The 24,718-nt window shown below is 42.0% G+C and overlaps 1 protein-coding gene across 1 annotated transcript in view; it reads left to right on the forward strand.

Annotated features, from left to right (window-relative positions):
* LOC115092923 (protein NipSnap homolog 3A-like) overlaps positions 1 to 24,718 on the forward strand; it is an 80,972-nt gene that overhangs the window by 54,495 nt on the left and 1,759 nt on the right. Inside the window, 2 exon segments of the mRNA XM_029604353.1 lie at positions 1,563 to 1,712; positions 14,892 to 14,978. Coding sequence (XP_029460213.1) covers positions 1,563 to 1,712; positions 14,892 to 14,978 — 237 coding nt within the window.

Consider the following 24,718-nt stretch of genomic DNA (forward strand, 5'->3'; position numbering starts at 1 on the left):
TTGTGAGATTGTCAATAAAATGTGCTCAGTATGAGACAATCAACTAAATAGGGATAGATTGAAATTCTGTTTTTCCTGAAAAATGCTGCTACTGCTGCTAAGCATTTTGTGAATACTCTTTGAGCTGCTGCTAAACCAAAAAGGAGAGCCTTGTACTGAAAATGATGGTTCCTTAAAGAGAAGTGAAGGAATTTTCTGTGGTAAATGTGAATAGGAATATGAAGATAAGCATCTTTGAGGTCCAGTGTAGATAATTCAGTTTTCTGTAAGTGAGGGAGAATGGTTCCCAAGGAGTTCATTTTGAACTTTTTTTCTTTTCAGGTGAATATTCAAATTCATAATTGGACACACATAATTGGGATTGAGGAAATATTTGGAATAAAATCCCTTCTCTTTCTGTTTTTGGTATCTGCTCTATTGCACAAGCCTGTAAACGGGATTTTAATTCTTTCAGTAGAATGCTTTCTTGTTCCCATGAATGATAAACTAATGAAGATTGTGGCGAGTAAACTGGGTTTGAAAATTCAGAAAGTAAACCTTTTTGATCATTGTTAAGAACCATTTGGCTGCTGCTATTTTGGACCATCTGGGATAAAAATGCTGAATTCCTCCCCCCACTGGGAGAACTGTCTTTAAATTGTCAAAAACTTGTCTTTTGACCATTAGGGCTAATCATGTTTTGATGTCTTTTGGGCAGTAGGTTTCCCTGTTTCTGTTATGGACGGCCTCATGCTTTAGATCTTGCCGGCTGGGTTTGCTTATGAAATTGCTAATGAGGAAATTGATTAACATTGTCTGTAATTTTTGGTATGGATGCTATCTCTGTTTTGATGATACTTCTGAGAAAAATGCTCTGAAGACACTGATGCCAAGGTTGTTTTGTAATGACATCTGTCTCTCTCACCTTTTCTCCAACTAAATTGTCTCCAAGACAAAAGGGTATATGCAATACTATCGTAAACATCCTCTCATAGTCCAGATGCTTTTAACCTCGCCAGTCTTCTATGTGGGGTGAACTGGTATGAGCATATAAGTCCTCTTCTTGTTATACTTGTTACATAGCTTTAAAGGTATTTTTTTTTATTTTAATAGCTTGAAAAACTATAGAAAGAAAAGAGAACCTAAAAAGAATTTTAAAAAATCATAAAAATCATGACAGCAGTGTTATAAAGTAAGCTGAAAAAATGTCCCTGACTGAACACGTCAGTGAATGAAACAAATTGAGGACAATCTGCATGACATAAGGAGCATGGGAACTCCATGCATGCTGTGAAAAGTCTTCTGGAACATTCAGAGCTAGGAGACAGCTATCTCCACCCCCAGCCCCAGTGATGGTACCATCAAATGACTTCACCCCGCTTGTGTGGCTGTACGTATCTTTTGTCCACGGAGAAACTATTACTGCAAGTTGAAAAATCAGAGAAGAGCCACTCCATTGCCACCTCAGTAATTTGTGCCTGAGACCCTCTTGCTGAAGTAAAAAGGTCTCATAGGCAAGGTAATAAAGTCATTGTGTTGATTTGATTCTCCATCGTGGCCTATGTTTGTATGTATTTTTCTAGGGATTTATGAACTGGTCACATTTCAGATGAAACCTGGTGGGCCTGCCCTTTGGGGTCAAGCCTTCAAAACAGCCATCACTGCTCACATCAATGCTGGGTACACTAAGTTGATTGGAGTCTTCCACGTAGAGTATGGAATGCTTAACAGAGGTAATGCTCAGTTTGGTGGGAATGGCTGGGTACATTTGGAGCTCTTTCCAGGGACATGCAGTTTTTTTTTGTTTTTTTTTACTTATTCGGAAAATTGGGTTCCTCTTAATTTGCATGATGTGGTTGTGCCAGGGGTAGTAGTGGTGATCTGGGAAACAGACCGGTGAGCCTGACATTGGGAAAATGGTAGAAGTCGTTTATAAAAACAAAATCACTGGCCATATAGATGGACATGGTTTTAGCAAAGGGAAGTCTTTCCTTACCAATCTGTTAGAGGCCAGTATTCAGTAAGCTGGCGACTGGACAAGTTATCTGGCTACAGTCCCTCTGAATATCTCTGCAAAACGTTATCCTGTTTTATGTGGCCAGAAAACATTCAATTTAACTGGATATCTTCAAAAGATATCTGGCTAAGTGGTGCCCCTAAAGTTTAAGAAAGAAATAAATCGCAGGTCTCATAGCCCAATTCCCACCCCTCCACCTCTATCAAGTTTTAAAATCCTTGCTGCCAGAGCCCCTCAAACCCCTCCCAAATGAAATGATCCATAATAATGCTGCTGGCTGTTCCTGGAGAAAGATATGGGCTCTGCTCCCTATTCCCCACACTCCCCACCTCTCCTTTTCCCAAGCCCTCCCATACACCTACTATCTCAATCACCACCCTGTTTGCAGGGGCAAAGTGAAGAGTACTTGTATCAGACATGAGAACTATTAAATTATACTAAAGGCTTCTTTAAACAATAATGTTTTCAGCTCCTTTTTAAAGGAAAGCAGATCAGTATTGTACCATAAATCATCTAGAAGTGAATATACGACAAGCCCAGTAATCCCTCAGGTGACAGTGGCTGTACTCAGGATCTTTGAGACAACATCCACATCACTCAGGCTCTCAAGGACTCCTTGTCCTAGTGATGTTACAATTCCAGTCTGACTAGAGGCATCCTTTTCCAAATGCCTTCAGTCCAGTCTAACTACAGATAAGTCCAGCCTGGGTGGGAAGCACATGGAGAAGGGCTCCATATTCAAGGCTTGTGGAAAAGCCTCATCAGATAAACCTTCTAGAGCTAAGCATGGTTTGGTGCACTCTAAATGCTTATAGAGATCGGTTGGCCAACAAAGTGACCATGGCCCAGATGGACAATCAACTAGTGACAGCAACAAGCAGGGAGGCCAGGGATCATACCTTCTGTGTCAACAGTCTGTCCAGATCTGGGACTCAACCATCTTGCAGGGGATGGTCCTCGGGGGCAGCGAGAAGATTATCCTGGCAGACAGTTCCTGGAACACCACAAATGGTCCCACACTAGGTATGCAGTGAGTGGGGCACACTCCTAGTAGATCTGTTTGTGTCTCTCCAGAACAGGAATGTCCTACTCTTCTGTTCCTGGTCAGGTATATAAGGCAGATTAACCTCAATTGGAGCAAGAGTCTGCTGTATGTGTTTTCTTCAATTCCGCTCGTTGCAAAGATTTTGAAGTTAAGAGAAGACAGGAGAATAATGATTCTCATAGCCCCCTCTTGGCCAAGACAGATTTGGTTTCCACTCCTGTGGGAGATGTCCATCAGGGTTCTGATCAGGCTGGGGAATTCCTCAACCTTCATCACTCAAGATTGAAATCAGTTGTGCCATCTTAACATTAGGTCCCTGGCGCTCACAGCCTGCAACCCCTAGATCTTTCAGAGGATGTATCTCATGTTTGGTTAGCTTCAAGGAAGGAGTCCAAGGGTAAATCTTCTGGATTGATGGAGGAGGTTTGCCTTGTGGTGTGAGCAAAAGACTTTGCACCCTTTCTTCTGCGCCTCATAAAAACTGCTTCTTACCTTCTAACATAGTAATGATGGCAGAAAAGGACCAAATGGTCCATCCAGTCTGCCCAGCAAGCTTCTTATGGTAGTATCTGCCATGCCATGCGGTCACCCCCATGTTACTTTTAAGGATAGCAACTGCTGCTTCATGCAGTTATCCCAAGCCTTATGATGACCCATAAAAATTTACTGCTAGCAACATTTTTATTGGGTGATGAGCCTTCTTGAAAATTCAGACAGTGCTGCTTGACGTGATTTGCTTATAGACTTAGCCTTAGAATCAGTTCTATGCTTTTTCCTTTATGTCTGCGTATCAGTACCCCAGACCTTAAATGTCAGGGCCTGTGTTGATTGTCGTCTGAATCCAATTCCTCTCCCACCCACCCCCTCCGCTCTACCTCCATCAAAGTAGAGAGCAATGTTGTAGTTGCAGCAAAAGCGTTAAGGGTGGTATTCCTATGTCTTCTGTTAAGGGGAGTAACTGCTGCTCCGTGCAGGTTACCCCCATGCTTGCTTATCAGTTCTCCAGACCATAAAAGTTGGGGCCTGCCAACTCCCCATTTCCCCCTGCCGTTGAAGGCAAAGAGCAATGTTTCAATTGCATCAAGGCTTATTGATTAAGGGTAGCAACCGTTGTACCAGCAGGTTACCCCCATGCACCCTTTTCCTTATTTCCATCCTCCTAGCCTTTAGGGATCCAGAGTATTTATCCCATGCCCCTTTGAATTCTTTGACTGTTTTTGTCTTCACCACTTCCTCTGAAAGAGCATTCCAGGCATTCTACATTTGTCCAAGTCAGGTCTCAAGACCAACTCAGTAAGGGTTTACCTCCATGCAATTGGCACTTACCAACAACATGTAGAAGGTAGATCCATCGCCATACAGCAGTATTTCTCAATCTTTTCAAGCCAGAAGCACACTTAGATTAATTAAATGTTATGTGACACACCAGTCTCCACAGTGCAGTAAATGCGGACATGGAGGAGACTTATATTGTCATAAGAAGAGCTAGGGAAGCACTAATAACCCTATTGCTCCCTCTTCCAAATTTTAAAACAGAGGGAGAGAGGGGACCGAGACACATGAAGCTGTGACAATGAACCATTTCCATCTATATATAAGTACAAGAGAAATGAGAAGTCTGTGTGATGCTAGCAGCCAGCTCAGTTTGTTTGTTCGTCAGAGTCTGGAAGGACTCAAAGGAGGCACTCAGGAGTGGGAAGAGGAGAATATACTGCCTGCTGCATAAAGTGTGGCTCAGCTAGCCATGCCCTTATGCTGCCCATTAATTACCATACTCCAGCTCTCATGCTATACCTCCCCAACTAATATGCCATGGCACACTCGTGTGCCTTCAGACCTGATTAGGTGTGCCATGGAAAAGTTGCCACTGCCTGATGCTCTGCTCCTGGGTTCTGATCTCAGCATCTTGCAGCACCAGCCTTGGCTCCTAAATGTGTCGGCGCTTCTTAATGAATTCATGTGTACTCATGCATGTCTCCTCTTCCTGGCTACAGCAAACAGCACCTCCTCTTCTTCTCCCTCCCCAACTTCTTCCTTTGAGTTCTTCCAGCCTCTGACTTATCCCCATGATGAATGAGATGGGGAGAGTGTGCACTGAGCACTGGATTTAACATGCTCTGAGCACTGGGAGCAGCAACAGTGGAGGGAGGAGCTCTGGCAACTACATGGAGCAGCCAAGGTAACTAACTGAGCTGACTGACTGCATCATACCATCTTCTCCCTTGTCCTTCGCTTGAATATAGAGGGATCTAGTCCACTGTCATGGGTTCATGTTTGTCTCAGCCCCGACTTTCCCTCTGCTCTAAAATTTAGAAGAGAGCGTAGTGGGGCTTTCGGTGCTTCCTTAGCTCTTCTTTTGACTGTATATGCGTCTTCGCTACATCTGCAATTACTGCTCCATGGAGATTGGGGTGCCAGGCAACAATTTAGTTAATCTAGGTGTGCCTTAGACTTGAAAAGGTTGGAAAACTCTGCTGTAGCTAGGAAGAGGAGACATGCATGATTACACATGTGCTCCTAAAGAAGCGCCTACATGTTTAAGAGGCAATGCTGGTGACTCTTGTTGCTATGAGGTGCTGAGAGCAGAGCTTCAGGCAGTGGTGACTTTTCTCTGGCACCTGGTCAGGTCTGAAGGCACACCAGTGTGCCATGGAACAGTGGTTGGGAAACATTGCTAAACTAAACAATATCAGAGCATGCTTGCGAGCGTAGATGTACTGTAGTTTTAAATCATGCGTGCACTTTTGCGCGTATGATTTAAAATATGCCTCTGCGTGTAAATATGCTCCTAATTTTAAAAGGTTACCGAAGCAAACCTGTTTCGTATCTTCCAAAGGATTTTGCAGGCTTTAACACGTGCATGTAAATGGATTTTAAAACATGCTCGCACAAGGGACATTCCCAGGTTTTCCAGTTAGTCCACCAGTTTGCCCAGTCAATCTCGAGGTTTTCCAGACCCCTCTGGTTCTTCGTCCTGCATGCTCCCCAGTTGACACGGACCCCTCACTCTGTTGTGTAGTCGCTAAAATGCAAGATCTGCAGACTTGCTCCTCATCAGGGAAGCGGTAAAGTTACACAACTAACAAGCCACTGTGCGCGGCGGCCTCAGGTTTAAAAATATGGAGTTATGCGCTTAACAGTTGGCCCTGCCCCAGAACACCCAAGTCCTGCCCCATTTCCACCCCCTTATTTTTTGATCGTGTACGTGGATATAAGCATATAAATTACAGTTTTAAAATCTGTGCAGCCCACATACACGCGTATATGGGCATTGTAATATGAGCAACGCTTTTGAAATCAACCCCTTTGGCATTAGGCTGACCCCATGGTTTATAATGTTTAGAAAATATAAATAAAAACATCCTTATCATCCTGCTACACTAGGCCAAACATTTGGGTTTTCTCTCATCAGTAGATGGAAACGGAGGGAACGACTTTTTCTGTGACATCATCACTGATAGCTACCATGGTGCAGCTTCAGCAAATTGCCATTGTCTCCAGCAGGTGACAGGACATACTTGACTCCCAGGCTTCAGCTTGTGCATTGCCTGGTGGAGAATTTTGGGGCAGTTCTCCATTAATTAGCCTTTTCTGCTTTATTCACAGCAAACTGTGGGCCAGGCTTCTAGTGCTTCCTAGTTAAGCAAGTCCTGTAAAAGGCTTCCAGCCCTAGAGGGGGTTTAGTAGAGCTTAGAGAGTGGAAGCTTTTTTTTGCCTCAGGAGGAACTTCTGTTTGAAATTGTCTTACCCCTCTTCTCCCTCTAGCTTATTAAAGTTTTGAAAAAATGGATTAAAGTGAGGGGATCAGCTATTTCTCCTGAAGCAAGCAACTGGAGGAGGGTAAGTCTCCCGTGGACCAAGTAGGGGTGATGTTAGTCCTCACGAAACCTGCCCGCAACCCCGCGGAGTTGGGTTCACCTACGTTTTGTTGTTTTATTTTTTCGCTCGTATTTTTCTGCTAAGAAACTAGACTGAAGGGGGACCCAGTGTGGCCACGGGGTTGATGGCATGCTGGGCATGCTCAGTGTGCCAGTCAAAGTTCTAGAAACTAGAAAAGTGTTCCGTGACAGGGCTCCATCTGATGATGTCGCCCATCTATGAGGACTAATATCCTGCTGTCTTGGGAGAACACCTGTTACAGGTAAGCAACTCTGCATTCCGGGTTCTAGCCCGCATAGCGGACATCAGTTTTTTTCAGGTTGTGGAGGTTCTATTATGGGACCCTATTCTGCAGGGAATCTAGGTTATATAAATACCTACAATACCTGAATGTAATCCACTTTGAAGTGCTGAAAAGCGAAATCTTTAAACCCTCCAAAAAAAAAGCTTTTCTTTCCATTCAGAAGTGCAGGGTATGCTCCTAATGGAGTGGGAATCAACTGAAAATAGTTCAAAGGGGTCAAGGCTTCACTAAATTGCAAAACCCCTAATCCGGTGATAGGGGGTCCCAGCTTTCAAAGATCATTAGGATAGAAAGATTTAAATTCTTTTGAAACATGCCTTTTCATTCGCATCTTTACCAGTACAGATCACTATCTGTGTAGCTTGGGTACTTGCGCTGGGTACAGCAGCTCATGTGGAGTCTGGAACTAGTTTCCTGGAGGGCGCCTTATATGACCTTATTGGGATATCTTCTAATTCTGTTGCCTCTTCATTTGCAGCTTAAAGACTGTTCTGGCTACAACACTGGGCTGCAGATGCTTCCTTCAAAACCCATCTAAGCAAACATATTTTCAAGTGGGAAACTATTTCTTTGGCACAGACTTAAACAAGCTTGTATAAGGACTTAGGGGAGCAAAACCTCAGGGAAGCAGTTGACTTCTCAGTTGTTCAGTTTCAGAAGAGATCAGTTCTTTCAGACGGCCATAAGGCCAAGAAGTGAATCATCTGGTTCCAGTGTGTCCAACTACTCCTCCTGATAAAGATTGGTGGTTCCTCCACTTGGGAGTGTTTGTAGGCATTCTCTGTCAGCAGTTTCACCAGGAATAGTCCTAGATATCTTCACAGTTGCACCCTAGTTCTTGCCCCTTCAATTCCCGATGCCTATATGGTCTCTCCATATGTTTCATCCACTTGGAGGGTGGCTGTTCTTATTATGCTCAAGTAGCTTCCATGCTTGCAAGTAATGGTTCTGTAACCGTCTCTTTTTAGTCAGTAAGGAGGTCCAGACAACTGATCCGTAAAGATAGACTTTTATTGCCAGCAAGATGCAGCTACGACAAAGGCTCAGTACAACTGCATGCTACGCCCCCTTCGGAGCAAACTTTTATGCACTTTACAACTCTTATCTTTCACACATGCGTTCTGGTTTTTGCTGAACAAACATTTCACAAATTGCTGAACAAGCATTAGCTAGCGTGGTCCTCTAGTAGGTGTAGCTTATGATCAGACTATTGTTTCGTCATTTAATTGACGTGTTAGACATTTTACATCGGCATTCGTATTAATACAATACAAAGTATTATTCCAAAATGGAGTTACGTTACGTTACGCTAAAAGTTAGTGCGCCACTGCGTCACTACGCATTACGTATCATTTGCGTTGCAAATATTAGTACGTTCAAGATGGCTGTGCGTTTCACTGCTGGCATGATTAGTCGGAGGATGTTCAGTTGTTCGTTCGTACTTCAGGGGGGTCACGAAATTGAACCCCTTCATTCCCCCCTTTGATACTTCAACTTTGAAGAGAAGGCAGAAGTATCACTTTATATCTGAAGAGTAACTGAAACGACAATAAGAGTTAATACCAGTGACATTGAATGTGAGCCCTAATATGTTGTTAGGTCGTTGGTTGCTTCACGGGTTTGAGATGGGTGGACCCTATTGGTGTCACCCCCCTTTGTAGCCCGACTTACCCCAACAACACGGTGGCTCCATTATGGTAATGCTTAGAGGTTAGAGTTTATCAGACTTATAAGTTAGTAGTTAGGTACTCTTTATCAGAATCAGTATCCGAATCATTGTTAGTGTCGTAGTCAGAAGAATCAGATGAAGGGAATGTGGAGACAGACACATACTTATTAATCATCATGACGTGAGCAGCTGCTCGCCAATCAGCAATATGTTCAATCATGGATCGGAGATGTCTAAAAATAAGAGGGAGACAAATAGGAAATAGAATGCATGTCAGAACAAGAAGTATCAGAGGAAAGAGGAGCTCTTTAAGGTCAGGAATGGAAGTGAGCCAGTTGGGTAAAGAACCTGTCCAGTCAAGAATTCCAGTCCACGTCTGCACTGGTACATGGGCCAGGCGAATCATTCGATCAGTAATCTCCTCAATGACTTTACTCTTGTCATCTACCTGCAAACAACAGTTAGAAAGATTAAATTTGCCACATACACCACCTTCCTGGGCTAGGAGGTAGTCTAAAGCCAATCGATTTTGGTAGACAGCTGTTAGAATTTTAGTGTTTTGCTTGGCTAAGATGTTGAGAGCCAAGGCAGAATCATTTGTCAGGAGTTCCAGTACTGCTTGGAGTCTTATAATTCGATTGAGCATATAGATAGGTGTTCTATATCCATAAGAACCATCCTCAGCCCAGGTGGCTGGACCATAGTATTGTACAATTCGTTCAGGAGGCCACTCTTGATCTTTCCAATCTCCTATGGATACTTTAGGAGTGCTTCGACGTTTGTTGGGTCTCATGGGACTGTATACTGGAACTCCTAAGGTTTCCCCAGCAGTGATGGGAAGTAGGAAGAAACTTGGCCGAATTGTAGCCAGGAAGCAAGTTCCATACCAGCTTGTTGGTAATTGTTCATAGGCTCTTCGTCCACATACATAATAATAACCATCTGGAGCATTGAAAACGGTAGTAGCAACGCCCGCAGCTGTCCATGTCTTGTTCAAAGTCGATTCAGTCCAGATGGGAGTAGGCATGGTAGAATTCTCAGTCTGCCACCATGTCTGGGTGGTAAGGTTGGCAGTAAGAACTCCTGTGCATGGAGAATTTCCAACAGGCACGGTGTAGATGCGTGAATGTTGTCGAGAGATGCATAGTCTGCCAATAACATCAGTCTGTAGCGCCCACTCATATGGATGAGATTTACGGTTATAGGTTACAGTGGTATTCAAGGTGTTAAGATCAGATTGGAATGTTTCCTTGGCTTCCCATGGCCATTGCTCTCCTGTATCTGTTCCTCCACATACAAAACAGTTCTTGACTTCGAGAGAGAGAGCTATGTTTTCTGCCAAATTGACAAACAGGTTTTTTACTTGCTGAGAAATTGTATGTTTCTTTAATTCCTCAGTGGCATGAGATATTTCATCGAAAAAGGATTGATAACCCACCACAGTAGTCTGGTGAATAATTGGACGAGGTTTGTCTCTCCGCTGAGTGATGGTAATGTAGGTCATAGGGTCTTTTCCAGTTCCGTCGATACCAAATCCCCAAGTATCTTGCCAAGGGAATCCTTCACTTCTTAGAGGCCATTGTATAGATACTGTATTACCAGTTACTGCAGTTAACCGTCCTATTCCGTGGCAGCCATGGTAACCTCCTCCGGTGTAATCACAAACTAGAGCCCATCCTGACAGTGTCAAGTCCCCTCCGCATGGTAGCCAACTGGATGGATTAGCTGCACGGTTGTATGGGCAGAGGTATTTGTGATTGTAGACATAGGAATTTCTCCAGGCTTGAGACCCACAGTGGAGTGCATTTGGGTGTTTATCAATGGCTTTACAGGCATCGAACGTTATTGTGACAATCGTTTCACTTCCCATAAGAACCTTAGTGGAGTTGATGTAGTACAAGATGCCCTTTCCTTCTGGGACAATACTTGATGTGTAGCTCTTTGGTAGACCTGCAGTGAGGGTGATGTTGTAGTACTTAGGAGTTGTTGGGGTATGACAGATGACTTTGCCAGTTTCTAAACATCGATGGAAGGATTGATAGCCTTGAGTAGTATTCAGGGCGCAAGCAGGTAGTGTGGCACAGGAAGTTGGTGGTTGAGATTGGTGGATGATTGTTGAGACAACTTGAAATCCAGTTTGAGTGGTAGTACGAATTAGCTTGATACATTCGGTGCAATTCTTGCTCAAGGACAGGAAAACAGAAGTAGTCGGTGTACAGAAGAGTAGTAAGTGAATGTAGAAGATGGATGCAACGTAGATCTTGGAAGTCGGAATCTGTGACATTGCTTTATGACGTAGATGGTTGCATTCATAAGTAATGGATTCTGAAAGGAAGGAGAGAAATGGACACATTAATATTTAGCTGCAGTTACTGATATCTTTTTACTCAGGACTAGCATTGGGCCTGCCTTGGGTGAATCTTAATTTGTGGTCTCCTATCTTGGAGACCTGCCAGTTGGCTGAAGCTGGTTTGAGACGTGTCCAATGAATCCATGAAGGACATCCAAAAACTTTGACAGCTGTTGGAGTAGTTAGTAATACAGTGTACGGCCCTTTCCATCGAGGCTGGAGGAAATCAGACTCATCCCAGTCTTTTATCCACACCGAATTCCCGATCTGGTATGGATGAATCGGGGTTAGCAGGACTATTCAGTTCCATTTGCATGTAAAGCACAGGAGCATGATGGATACTCCCATTTATTTTGTGGTCCTGAAGAAGGACAGTTCCTATAGAGACCCATCCTCGATTTAAAAGAGGTAAACAGTAGTTTTCACATTTCCCATTTTAGTATGGAAACCCTCCGGTCCATATTAGTGACTATGCGGCAGGACAAATTTCTCTCTTCTCAGAATCTTTCTGAGGTTTACTTCCATATTCCTATCTGGGAAGATCAACATAGGTTCCTTCATTTTTTTGCATCCTTTCAGTTTCTCCATTTTTTGCACTTTCAGTTCAAGGCATACCCATTTTGATCTTGCCATGACTCCAAGAAATTTTCCAAGATAATTGTAGTGGTGGCAGCTTTCTTACAAAAGAAATAGATTATGGTTCATCCATACATCTGTGATTGCTTAACAGGACCACCAGCAAGTTGTTTACGGTATCCAACAGAGGACTCAGGCTGGGTAATCAACTTTGCCAAGAGAAAGTTGTTTCTTACCAGTTTCTGGAATACCTGGGATTTCTCTTTGATGCCAAAGTAGGCGAACCCTATTTGACTCATGAAAGAATGACTCCAGTTGTGAGTCAGATAGAGAATTTTTTTGCTCAGAGGGGCTCTTTGGCTTCATGGCAGCCTCCTGAGGTTTGGTTCAGTGAGCCAGGCCCATATGACTCCTCTGTAGTTTTCCCATCTCTCTCACTGGTCTCAGTTTCTGATCTATGAAGTTTGTCTTCTGCTCCAGGGTCAGGTAGGGAAAACCTCTCTAAGGGGTTGATGCCATTGAACTTGCTGAGGAGAATGAGTCTATAACCTCCTCAGTTGATGCTCCTCAAAACAGATGCAAGATTGTTGAGGTGAGGAACTGACTACCAGGACCAGATTGCTCATGGGATTTTAGTCAGAGGAGAAGGGCTTATGGTCCATCAACAGATGGCATTTCCTCCTCTATTTCTCCTATCCTTGGTGAAGAAAATGGTAGTCTGGGTTCTCTCTGATGTCATGGGAGTGATTTATGTGGATAGTCAGACACCTGGAGTAAAGGGGTCTCTAAGAAAATGAGCCCTCTATCTTTCAATAGACACAGCAAAATCTTTTGCAATTTCCATGACTCATTTTGTGGGACTGGGAAACATCCAGTCTGTCTCTCTCTTCAGAGATGTGTTGGTTCCCAGAGAGCGGGAGCTCAGTTAGGATACTTTTTTAGAGAATGATGAAAGCCTCCACACATAGTCCTAATGTCAACTCACAAGAATGCCAAAGTCCTCTGGTTCTTCAGATATCATTGTAAGTATGGCGCCAAAGGAATAGACATTCTGACATTTGTCAGAGGGACAGCTGTTCTATGTGTTTCCTCCCTAGCTTCTGAGAGTGAGAACCTTGAGAATAATAATTAAACTTTTTTTTCGCAAGTCATTCAAATGGCTTTGGATTGGCCAAGCAGTCCTTGGCACGCACACCTTGTGAGACTACAGGTTGATTCTCCAGTATGATTCCAAGGGTATCAAGGTCTCTTAAATCACAGTCTGATTTTCATGGAGGGTCCAGATTAATCTACCTTAGGGTCTGGTTCTTGATAGGTTGCGATTGCATAGTAAGGGATGTTTCCTTTTAGTAACATTTACTCTGTTGAAGATCCATAAGAATTCCATTTTCCTTGCTTATGTTTGAGTCTAGCATCTGTTTGAAGTATGCTGCAGGGAGTGGTCTGTATCACTGTGGCAATCCGATATTTCCAACATTTTGACCTTTTTTCAGAGAGGGTTGCATTCAGGTTTGACCTCAAATATCTTTAAAGTTTCAAGTGGTTGCTATCTCCTATTTATAAAGGTACAGGATATTTGGAGGATATTTGTAAGGCAGACGCTTGGGTTTCCTTACATTTTTTCACTAACCATGTCAATCTGTAACAGATCTGGATGGTGGACTCTTGATGCCAAGGAGTGGTTGGCACAGCCTAATGGGAAACCTACTAGGTCCACTCCATCAGCAGGCGGACATGCCCTGTGACAGAATAGACTGGAGCTTCGCCTATACCAGCTGCCTTCCCCACAGGTTGAGCCCTTGGGTTCAAGCAGCTGGTTAGTCTTAAGTGGGTTCCAAGGTTGATGGCAAGAACAAGAGTCCAAGGCCAGGAGGAAGTCAGGGCAAGCAGCAGACCAGGAGAACCAGTAGACAGGCCACAGGTCAGGGCAGGCAGCAGACAACGAGAACCAGTAGACGAGCTGGAGATCAGTACAAGCAGCAGACAAAGCAAGGTTAGGTCCAAAGCTAGGGTCAAGTCCGGGCAGCAAACAAGAATGGTTAGGGTCCAGAGCCAAGGTCAGAATCAAGAAAATCAGGCTGAGGAAGGACAAGACAAGTCAAGGCAAGACTGAATGATGGCAAGGATAGGGTAAGGCAGGGACACAGGAACAAGATAGGAGACTCCAGAACTGAACACAGTACTCAAAAATGAGGCCTCACCAAGAACCTGTACAAGGGCATCACCACCACCTTTTTCTTATTGGTTAATTTAGAAGGATCATTTCTTTGGAGGATCCTTTCAGTGTTTCAAATTATGTAGATGTTATTTAAGTTTGAATCTGTAGTTAGATTTTAATCCCATGGCTTTGACATAAGAATTTTGGCTTTTTGCTGTAACTGCATTATTGTAACTATCAGTGCTGATGTCACAGAAAAAGATGCGTCTTCTGTATCCATCTGCTAGTAGGGGAGAAAACCTACACATCTGTAACAGAATTCAAGGAAAGGAAGTTATCAGTAAGGCTTCATTTTTCCATGCCTTTTGACATCTGCCATGAAAGGTTTGCTACAGTTTTAGCTAGAACATTAATACTTATTTATTTATTTATTTAAATTTTTTCTATGCCGGCATTCGTGAAAATATCACATCAAGCCGGTTTACAATAAACAGTGGGGTGATAACCGGAACAGAGAACAAGATAATATGTCCTAAACATACAATAGATGCAGTTACAATAAAATAAGGAGGCTTACAACTAGGAGCAAGAAGAAGAGAAGATAGTAACTTTAACATAGTATATTAACCCGTAAAATGGTAGAATTAGCAAGCAGGGAAGTGGGTGATTTACAATGAATTGTTCAATTCACATAACAAGATGGACGAGATCAGAAGTAATGAAATTCTGGATGTTGGTAATGCTTAGAGTTGGTTGCAAAATTGGTTGTAAAAAGAAAGTTGTTGCTTGGAGGTTGTTTGTCGGAAAATATTGGGTTTAATCTGAGTCTGGGAAGGCTTGTTTGAAAAGCCATGTTTTATACTTGTAATACTTGTACTCCTGTTTTGATTTTTGGTTGGGGGTTGTTGTCATAGTTCATGTGCTGTGGTGGAATGAGCATGCAGACAGTCGTGCTGCTGGAAGACATGTGGCCCATGAAGATGCCAGAGTGGTAGCAGCTGGTAAGTTAGCAAACAATTTCAACATAGCTAATATTTTTTTAATGTGCTAACATTTCCAAGATGCCTTTGTATGTCATGAAGCCATTTCAATTACAATGAAACCTATCCCTTACTTGTCAACCAAGAAAAAAAATACAGGCACTCATGCACTTTGTTGAACTTGAATAGCAACTGGTTAATCTATAATTAAGCATAACTAGAGGTGGAAAAATATATCGAAAACTTGGGTGCCTGCAGACATTTTTCGGAGCCAAGGTAAAATTGTATTTTTCAATTATGATTTTTTGTTGTTGACTATTTTGCTCCTTTTTTCTTGTTTGTTTTTTGTCAATCTTTTTGCTGTTTTGTTTTAATATTTCCATCCTCTTTTCACCTTCATACCTATCTTCCATCACTTCTCTAGCCTCTCCTCTGTGAGGCAGGGAACAACTCCAGCTTGCAGTAGCTGCTCACAACCTGGGCCTGCCACATGCAGTTGCTGTTCTCTTCTAGCCCAATGAGGCATAGCAGCTTCTCCCAGATCTGGAACACCATAGCATATCAGCTTCTCATTAGCTAGAACCAGGCACCAATTTTTAGGTGTCTGGGCAACCTGGCACTTAGCAGTTTTTCATTCCTGTTCATAACTTAAATAATTTCATAGAATTTAAACTGTGTATCCATGGTCAGACTTTTTGTGAGTGTCTTACTAACTTTGTAGATATTTGATTTTATATATTTTTACAACTGTCTTTCATGGGTATGGCTAATGGTTTATAGCTTTTCCGTTGACATGCAGAACTGAATTAGCCATGGGTATGTTATCTCACAGGACCAAGTGGACCCTTCTCTCTTAGCTCATAGAGCTTTTGCTGTACTGAGCATGTACCAGAATTCCCACACAGACATTGCAATGTGAGCCTCTCAGTCTTGTTTTGTCTGAGCATCAGCATGGACATGTTCCCTTTCTCTCATTTTTTTTCTTTAGTGAAAGCAGCACTTTATGTATGTATGTATGTATGTATTTATTTATTTATTTAAAACATTTTATATACCGACTTTCACAGACAAAGTCTGACCAAGACGGTTCACAACTTCAAAATATAAAAAACTAAAAGAAATAACTAAACAAAAAAACTGCATAACAAAAACAAAATCAATAAATATAAATAAAAATAAGTAAAGTAATAGATGGAAAAAAAATACAATGTATAATTATAATCCCTAATTCTTTAACATAACTATACTAAGTTTATAACTAAAACAAGAAAAGTCAGAAAAGGTTAAGAAACCGGAGACCAGTGTTATCACATGGTTAGTAAAAACAAACTATTAGCTCTATGTATAACATACATCCACTAATATTATAAAGGTCTTTGAGGAAATATATTCATTTCCTCAATTCCTGCAAAGGCCATTTTAAATAGGTAGGTTTTCAATACCTTCTTAAATTCATTGTGATCAGTAATTAATCTTAATGTATTTGGAATCGAGTTCCAAAGTATGGGTCCCGCCACCGAGAAAGCTCTCTCTCTGGTTATATTCAATCTGGCCAGCCTAACCGTGGGAACATCAAGTAGGTACTTGGTGGTAGATCTAAGATTTCTAGTAGGTTTATATAACCGTAATGAGGTACAGAGCCAATTTGAATCCGGATCATGTATTAATGAATGGATTAGTGACAGTATTTTATATTTCACCCTAAACTTAATAGGCAACCAGTGTAAGCCAAATAAGATGGGGGAAATATGATGTCTCATGGGTGCTCCTGTTAGTAATCGGGCAGCAGAATTCTGAATCTGTTGCAAAGGTCTTAAAGTAGAATCTGACAAACCCAAAAAAAGACTATTACAATAGTCTAATCCTGAGAAAACGAGAGATTGAAGAACCATTTGAAAATCGGATTTAAATAGTAGTGGTTTTAATCTTTTTATTGTCTGTAATTTGAAAAATGAAGTCTTAACTAAATGAGAGATATGATATGTTAAAGACAGATTGGTATCTAATTGTATTCCCAGGTTACGAGCTACTCTTTTTATCTCAATGATCTCTGTACCTAGTGTGACTGAGGAAGGTGGGCAATTAGTAGGGTTCTCAATCACACTTAACAGAAGAAGCTCTGTTTTTTTTAGAATTGAGCTTAAGCCTACTATGGCTTAACCATTGCTCAATTGTCTTTACATACAGATTGCATAATGAGATGGTCTCACAGATAATACCTGGCTCTAAGAAGCCCACTACACTATCAGTGGCTTCAGGATTGTGTATGTAGGTAATATGATGTCCGTCACTGATGGCCATGACATATGTGACTGGTATCTAAGTCTTGTCTACAACTAAGCTAAGTGCTATCACTGTGGCCAGATGTCTCTATAAACTCAGAAATTAAGTTGGAGGAGCTCTTAAGTCTCTAAAGAGCTATGTAAAATCTCTAAAGAGCTACAGCCATTCCTTCTCCCAGAGTGGAGCCTCATCTAGCTCCCCGTGTGCCAAGTTGAGCAGGAGCTTCTTCCCCTCATTAGAGCAGACCTGGGGCCCCTTCACCTTCTTGTGGTAATGCAAGCAGTGTAAGCGCCAGTCTCAGTTGCAAGCTCCTTGCAAGCAGAATGAGGCTCAGGGCAGATTAAGAAAAAGAAGCGTCACTCCTTACAGCCAGTGGTGCCATCGGCACCATGAAATAACATTGATTCTCAGCACTGGTAGCACAGTGAATACATGAAGCCCTGGAAATGTCAGTGCAGCATTTGTCAATGCATTGAACCCCAGTGCCAGCAATGCTTCCTCTCTTGGCACTATTGTCACATCGGACTGGGGATCCTGCAACATCTTGAGCCTCAGAGCATGGATTGGCATTGTCGGTGCACCAAGCTTTGGTGCTACAACACAACTATTCCTCAAATTGTCATCTTCTACATATTCAGGGAGGATTGGAGGTGCTTAGGGAGATATGAGCCACTTACTTCCTCCTATCTCGAGGGCTATTTCTCATCGAGGCTGATTGAGCAAGGTCTTATTCTAGAGACAATGATGCCCTTAATCTCTAACTATCTTCCCCCTGGGGCAGATATTGCAGAGTACAGAGAGCATGCAAAAGGAGCCTATCTTGATTTCTGAAGAAAATCTTCCACTTCCAATGCCTAGCCAGAGGACACATTGGCCATTAGACCAAGTGGCAGAGTTGGTGAAGACTTTCTTTGCCTTTCTGGTGGCTAAGGACAAGGAGAGCACTCTTCAAGAGGGTATCAGGTTTTCCCCTCAAGCAGGAGTCCCTTTTGCCCCCTCTCCCCCCCCCCCCCCCAATTCCAGGGGTTCCCTAAAAGAATCCCCTCGAGGAGGTTCAAGTCCTCACTATTCTCACAGTGGACATTCCCTAGGCAAACTCCATTTAGAAGTAACCAAGTTCTCTACCTCAGTCGTTTGTATTATCGTTGAAGTCCTGTATCACATAAGAGGAAGGATGGATGAGAATTCCCTCCGACCCCCAACTGATCCACCAGTACCCTCATCTCCACCTGAAGACCTCTCCTATTCCCAATTTCTGGTTAACTTGGGCAAGGCCCTGGGAGTGAATATTCATAAGGACCAGGACCCTCACACAGAATTATTTGGCCTTCTCCAGATCCTAAACACCCCAGTGAAGTCGGCAGCCATTTCAATACATTCCGACCTGCAAAACTTGTAGACAAGAATGTGAGAAAATCTGGAGGCCAATATTCAGTGCAAATTATCTAGCTAAATTTAGCTGGATAACTTATCCCATTTATTCAATGGGCTAAATGTCCCATTGAATTATACCTTCCTAAAGTAATCTGGTTACATGTAGACAAACAACTAAAAAACCTAACCGGCTAAATTTGAATATAGCTGGTTATATTTTTTTAGTTATCCAGCGCACAAGGCTGGATAACTTCCTACTTAACCAGATTATCTTCAAAAGAAATCCGGTTAAGTAACGTTTGGGGGAAAAAAAAAGAATATGGCCCGATTTGCTACTTTCATATACAAACTTGTATCCAAGCACTGTCAGGCCATGCAACCCCTTCCCTAATCTTCTAATCCCCTTTTAAATGTAAGGTAAATGTTCCAGGGTCTGCAGATGGCCCCCTATCCCCTTCCCCAGATCGAGCATTATTAAACCTAATGTTGCAATGTCCTTCTACCCCTCCATACCCTCTCAGTCTCAAGATTCAGAGCTGCACCTGCCCACTCCCCAGACCCTCCTTCCATCCCCTTGAACCCTAAAAATCCCTTCCGGGGGCAGGGTCTGAATTTCCCACTCCTGGCAAGCTGTGCTAGAAATGTAAACTACATACAGAAGCTGCCCTGGAGCTTGCTAGGAGCAGGTAAGTTCAGATCCCACTCTCTGCAGGGATTTTTAGTGTTTGATGGGGGAGGCGGGAGGAAATGCGGCACTGAATATTGAGTCTGGGAAAGAGTGGGGGTATTCAATAATGTGAGATCCAGGGAAAGGTGGGCCACCCATGGATCCCAGAGCACGCCTTGCATTCAAATGGAGATTAGGAGGCAGAGGGGATGGTCGACCCAACAGGGCTTGGATACAAGTTTGTACATGAAAGTATAAAATCGGGCCATAGGCCTTTTACTTCATTCTTTTTTTTTTTTTTTTTAAAGCGCTACTTAACCAGATATCAATTGAAAATATCCAGTTAAGTATGAAGTTAACCTGCCACACAAGGCCAGATAACTTTAGACCTATTGTGAAGTAAGTCTAAAGTTATCCAGCTAATATAACCAGTTATAATTCAAAATCAGCTAAGTTAGTCAAATAACTTTACTTACCAAAATGCCCCTGTGATGCCTCTTTTTGATCCAGCAATATTTTAGCTGGATAATGACACATCCAGTTAAAATCTAGCCAGATAAAGGGCTGAATATCCAAAAACTTTGATTTTTGACTTCCCAATTTCCATGCTCCAGTAGCAAAAAATTAGATCTAAAATACAGAGTCCAGAAAACCCTGGGCTTCAAGTGTGTTGCATCTGTCCCATCATTCAGTCATTATGGAATCGGCACTTAAACAGGCCAAAGAAAACAAGGATATTCTCCAGTGCTCCATCATGAAGAAATCCCAGATGACTGGACAACTTTGTGTTCCAGAGCTCAGTGCTTGCATTTCTGCTCATCTGTTCTACTTGATGCAGTACTTACATGATTGCAGGCAGACACTTAAGCCACTTCTAGATCTAGTTGATGGGGGCCATACCTCATGTCCACAGCTGCTCCTGGACCCAGAAGAGTGTATTCATCATCTCATTCGATCAGTAAACAAGGCATTCAACAAGATGGCCTTTTCATCATCTGCTTCCATCAGAGAGCATCACATGGCGTGGCTGTGAGCCAGCAGTTGTTTGACAATGTCCAGTGGAAGTTAGCAGATGTTCCTTGTACAGGTGATCATTTCTTCAAAGACAAGCTCAGAGAAACAGTTGCATAGATAAAAGAGCAACTTGTAGCAGTCCAGTTGCCCTCTACTAGCTCTGTGCAACAGTCATCATCAAGGCGTCCCTACTTTTAATTGTTCTTCCAGAGACGCCCTTTCCAACAATTCCAGCAGATTCAGGCTCTACCTCTACTTCTGCACCCCTTCATTTGCTTCCCCATCAGTTCACGTTAGCAACAGACACCCAGGGAACCCTTAAAAACTCAAAGAACTTGTCATCTGTGAAACATCAGTTTCAAATCAACTTGTTGGTGTTTCAAGCAGTCCAAATAAAGAAGGTGGAAACCCAAAATCACTGATATAGTTGTATACCAACAGTAGTGATTTGGAAAAAGTTCAGGTCTACAAATTTCTAATAGCTGTTCAAAAGAAATGCTTTAATCGCTTAGAAAAGACAATATCTCAATGAATAATATTCACGGTCCCCCGAAAAGACCATGTTTCATTTTAACTATGTTGGGAGGGACCAAATCTCAGTATAATGTTGTCATCATCAGTCAAAAAGGTAGCTTTAAAGCATTGACAGAGAAAAGCCACACTTTTCCCCAGCAAATTTAGAGATAGTGAGTTCTTCCCATATACTGCCCACTCCTCTCCAGCATTTCGAGGCGGATTTGGTTCCTCCCGACGCAATAAAAATAAAACACGGTCCATGTCAGGGGACCATGAACAATATTCATTGAGATGTTGTCTTTTCTAAGTGATTAAATTATTCCTTTTGTACAACTATTTGAAATCTGTGGACTTGAACTTTTTCCAAATCCCTACTGTTGGTATGTTTTAAGCAGTCCGCCACACCCTAAGAGCTTTCTCACATCTCTTTGAGGGAAAGAGGAGTCTCATTCAAATTGACAATCAAGTAGCCATGTTTTATGTCAACAAAAAAGGAGGCACAGTGTCATGGACTCTCTCAAGATATGGGAATTGATGTGCGACCACAAGCAGTTCTGCAAATGATCTAGCTTCCAGGGATTTACAACACATTGGCAGATAGCCTCTGCAAAGTGTTTCATCCTCAGGAATGGGCCCTGCATCAGTCAAAAGCGGATAAACTGTTTATCCGCTTTTGTCAACCTTTGGGGGACATCCATTAATTATTTATTTAATTAATTTATTTATTTTAAAATGTTTATATACCGCCTTTACAATTCAAAAGAATTAATCAAAACGGTTTACAACAAAACATACATAATAAATAAATTAAATGAAAGAAATAAAAATTATACAATAAAATGACAATACAGTATTAAAATAACATACATGCATACCCTGCGATGATAAGAACATAAGAAAATGCCATACTGGGTCAGACCAAGGGTCCATCAAGCCCAGCATCCTGTTTCCAACAGTGGCCAATCCAGGCCATAAGAACCTGGCAAGTACCCAAAAACTAAGTCTATTCCATGTAACCATTGCTAATGGCAGTGGCTATTCTCTAAGTGAACTTAATAGCAGGTAATGGACTTCTCCTCCAAGAACTTATCCAATCCTTTTTTAAACACAGCTATACTAACTGCACTAACCACATCCTCTGGCAACAAATTCCAGAGTTTAATTGTGCGTTGAGTAAAAAAGAACTTTCTCCGATTAGTTTTAAATGTGCCCCATGCTAACTTCATGGAGTGTCCCCTAGTCTTTCTACTATCCGAAAGAGTAAATTACCGATTCACATCTACCCGTTCTAGACCTCTCATGATTTTAAACACCTCTATCATATCCCCCCTCAGTCGTCTCTTCTCCAAGCTGAAAAGTCCTAACCTCTTTAGTCTTTCCTCATAGGGGAGTTGTTCCATTCCCCTTATCATTTTGGTAGCCCTTCTCTGTACCTTCTCCATCGCAATTATATCTTTTTTGAGATGCGGCGACCAGAATTGTACACAGTATTCAAGGTGCGGTCTCACCATGGAGCGATACAGAGGCATTATGACATTTTCCGTTTTATTCATCATTCCTTTTCTAATAATTCCCAACATTCTGTTTGCTTTTTTGACTGCCGCAGCACACTGAACAGACGATTTCAATGTGTTATCCACTATGACACCTAGATCTCTTTCTTGGGTTGTAGCACCTAATATGGAACCCAACATCGTGTAATTATAGCATTGGTTATTTTTCCCTATATGCATCACCTTGCACTTATCCACATTAAATTTCATCTGCCATTTGGATGCCCAATTTTCCAGTCTCACTAGGTCTTCCTGCAATTTATCACAATCTGCTTGTGATTTAACTACTCTGAACAATTTTGTGTCATCTGCAAATTTGATTATCTCACTCGTCGTATTTCTTTCCAGATCATTTATAAATATATTGAACAGTAAGGGTCCCAATACAGATCCCTGAGGCACTCCACTGTCCACTTCCTTCCACTGAGAAAATTGCCCATTTAATCCTACTCTCTGTTTCCTGTCTTTTAGCCAGTTTGCAATCCACGAAAGGACATCGCCACCTATCCCATGACTTTTTACTTTTCCTAGAAGCCTCTCATGAGGAACTTTGTCAAACGCCTTCTGAAAATCCAAGTATACTATATCTACCGGTTCACCTTTATCCACATGTTATTAACTCCTTCAAAAAAGTGAAGCAGATTTGTGAGGCAAGACTTGCCCTGGGTAAAGCCATGCTGACTTTGTTCCATTAAACCATGTCTTTCTATATGTTCTGTGATTTTGATGTTTAGAACACTTTCCACTATTTTTCCTGGCACTGAAGTCAGGCTAACCGGTCTGTAGTTTCCAGGATCGCCCCTGGAGCCCTTTTTAAATATTGGGGTTACATTTGCTATCCTCCAGTCTTCAGGTACAATGGATGATTTTAATGATAAGTTACAAATTTTTACTAATAGGTCTGAAATTTCATTTTTTAGTTCCTTCAGAACTCTGGGGTGTATACCATCCGGTCCAGGTGATTTACTACTCTTCAGTTTGTCAATCAGGCCTACCACATCTTCTAGGTTCACCGTGATTTGATTCAGTCCATCTGAATCATTACCCATGAAAACCTTCTCCATTACGGGTACCTCCCCAACATCCTCTTCAGTAAACACCGAAGCAAAGAAATCATTTAATCTTTCCGCGATGGCCTTATCTTCTCTAAGTGCCCCTTTAACCCCTCGATCATCTAACGGTCCAACTGACTCCCTCACAGGCTTTCTGCTTCGGATATATTTAAAAAAGTTTTTACTGTGAGTTTTTGCCTCTACAGCCAACTTCTTTTCAAATTCTCTCTTAGCCTGTCTTATCAATGTCTTACATTTAACTTTTTGGGTCCTTACATTTAACTTGCCAACGTTTATGCTTTATCCTATTTTCTTCTGTTGGATCCTTCTTCCAATTTTTGAATGAAGATCTTTTGGCTAAAATAGCTTCTTTCACCTTCCCTTATAACCATGCCGGTAATCGTTTTGCCTTCTTTCCACCTTTCTTAATGTGTGGAATACATCTGGACTGTGCTTCTAGAATGGTATTTTTTAACAATGACCACGCCTCTTGGACATTTTTTACTTTTGTAGCTGCTCCTTTCAGTTTTTTTCTAACAATTTTTCTCATTTTATCAAAGTTTTCCTTTTGAAAGTTTAGCACAAGTGCCTTGGATTTGCACACTGTTCCTTTTCCGGTCATTAAATCAAATTTGATCATATTATGATCACTATTGCCAAGCAGCCCCACCACCGTTACCTCTCTCACCAAGTCCTGTGCTCCACTGAGAATTAGATCTAAAATTGCTCCCTCTCTCGTCTGTTCCTGAACCAATTGCTCCATAAAGCTATCATTTATTCCATCCAGGAACGTTATCTCTCTAGCGTGACCCGATGATACATTTACCCAGTCTATATTGGGGTAATTGAAGTCTCCCATTATTACTGCACTACCAATTTGGTTAGCTTCCCTAATTTCTCTTAGCATTTCACTGTCCATCTCACCATCTTGACCAGGTGGACGGTAGTATACCCCTATCACTGTAGTCTTCCCTGATACACAAGGGATTTCTACCCATAAAGATTCAATTTTGTATTTAGTCTCATGCAGGATGTTTATCCTGTTGGACTCTATGCCATCCCGGACATAAAGCGCCACACCTCCTGCTCCTCTTCACATCAGAGAAAAACAGAAAAGTGGAAAGATTTTTCTCCATTCTTCTAGGCAAACTCAGGTCGTCTCCAAATGCCTTTCTGCTCACCTTGAATACAGATCTGATGTACGCTTTTCCACCGACTCCACTAATAGTCAGAACAATGCAAAAAGTGCTCAATACTTATTGCACATGTCCCAGACAAGTATGGCTCTCATACCTACTACAA

Source organism: Rhinatrema bivittatum, chromosome 1 (assembly GCF_901001135.1).
Source record: "Rhinatrema bivittatum chromosome 1, aRhiBiv1.1, whole genome shotgun sequence".
NCBI classification, from domain to species: domain Eukaryota; kingdom Metazoa; phylum Chordata; class Amphibia; order Gymnophiona; family Rhinatrematidae; genus Rhinatrema; species Rhinatrema bivittatum.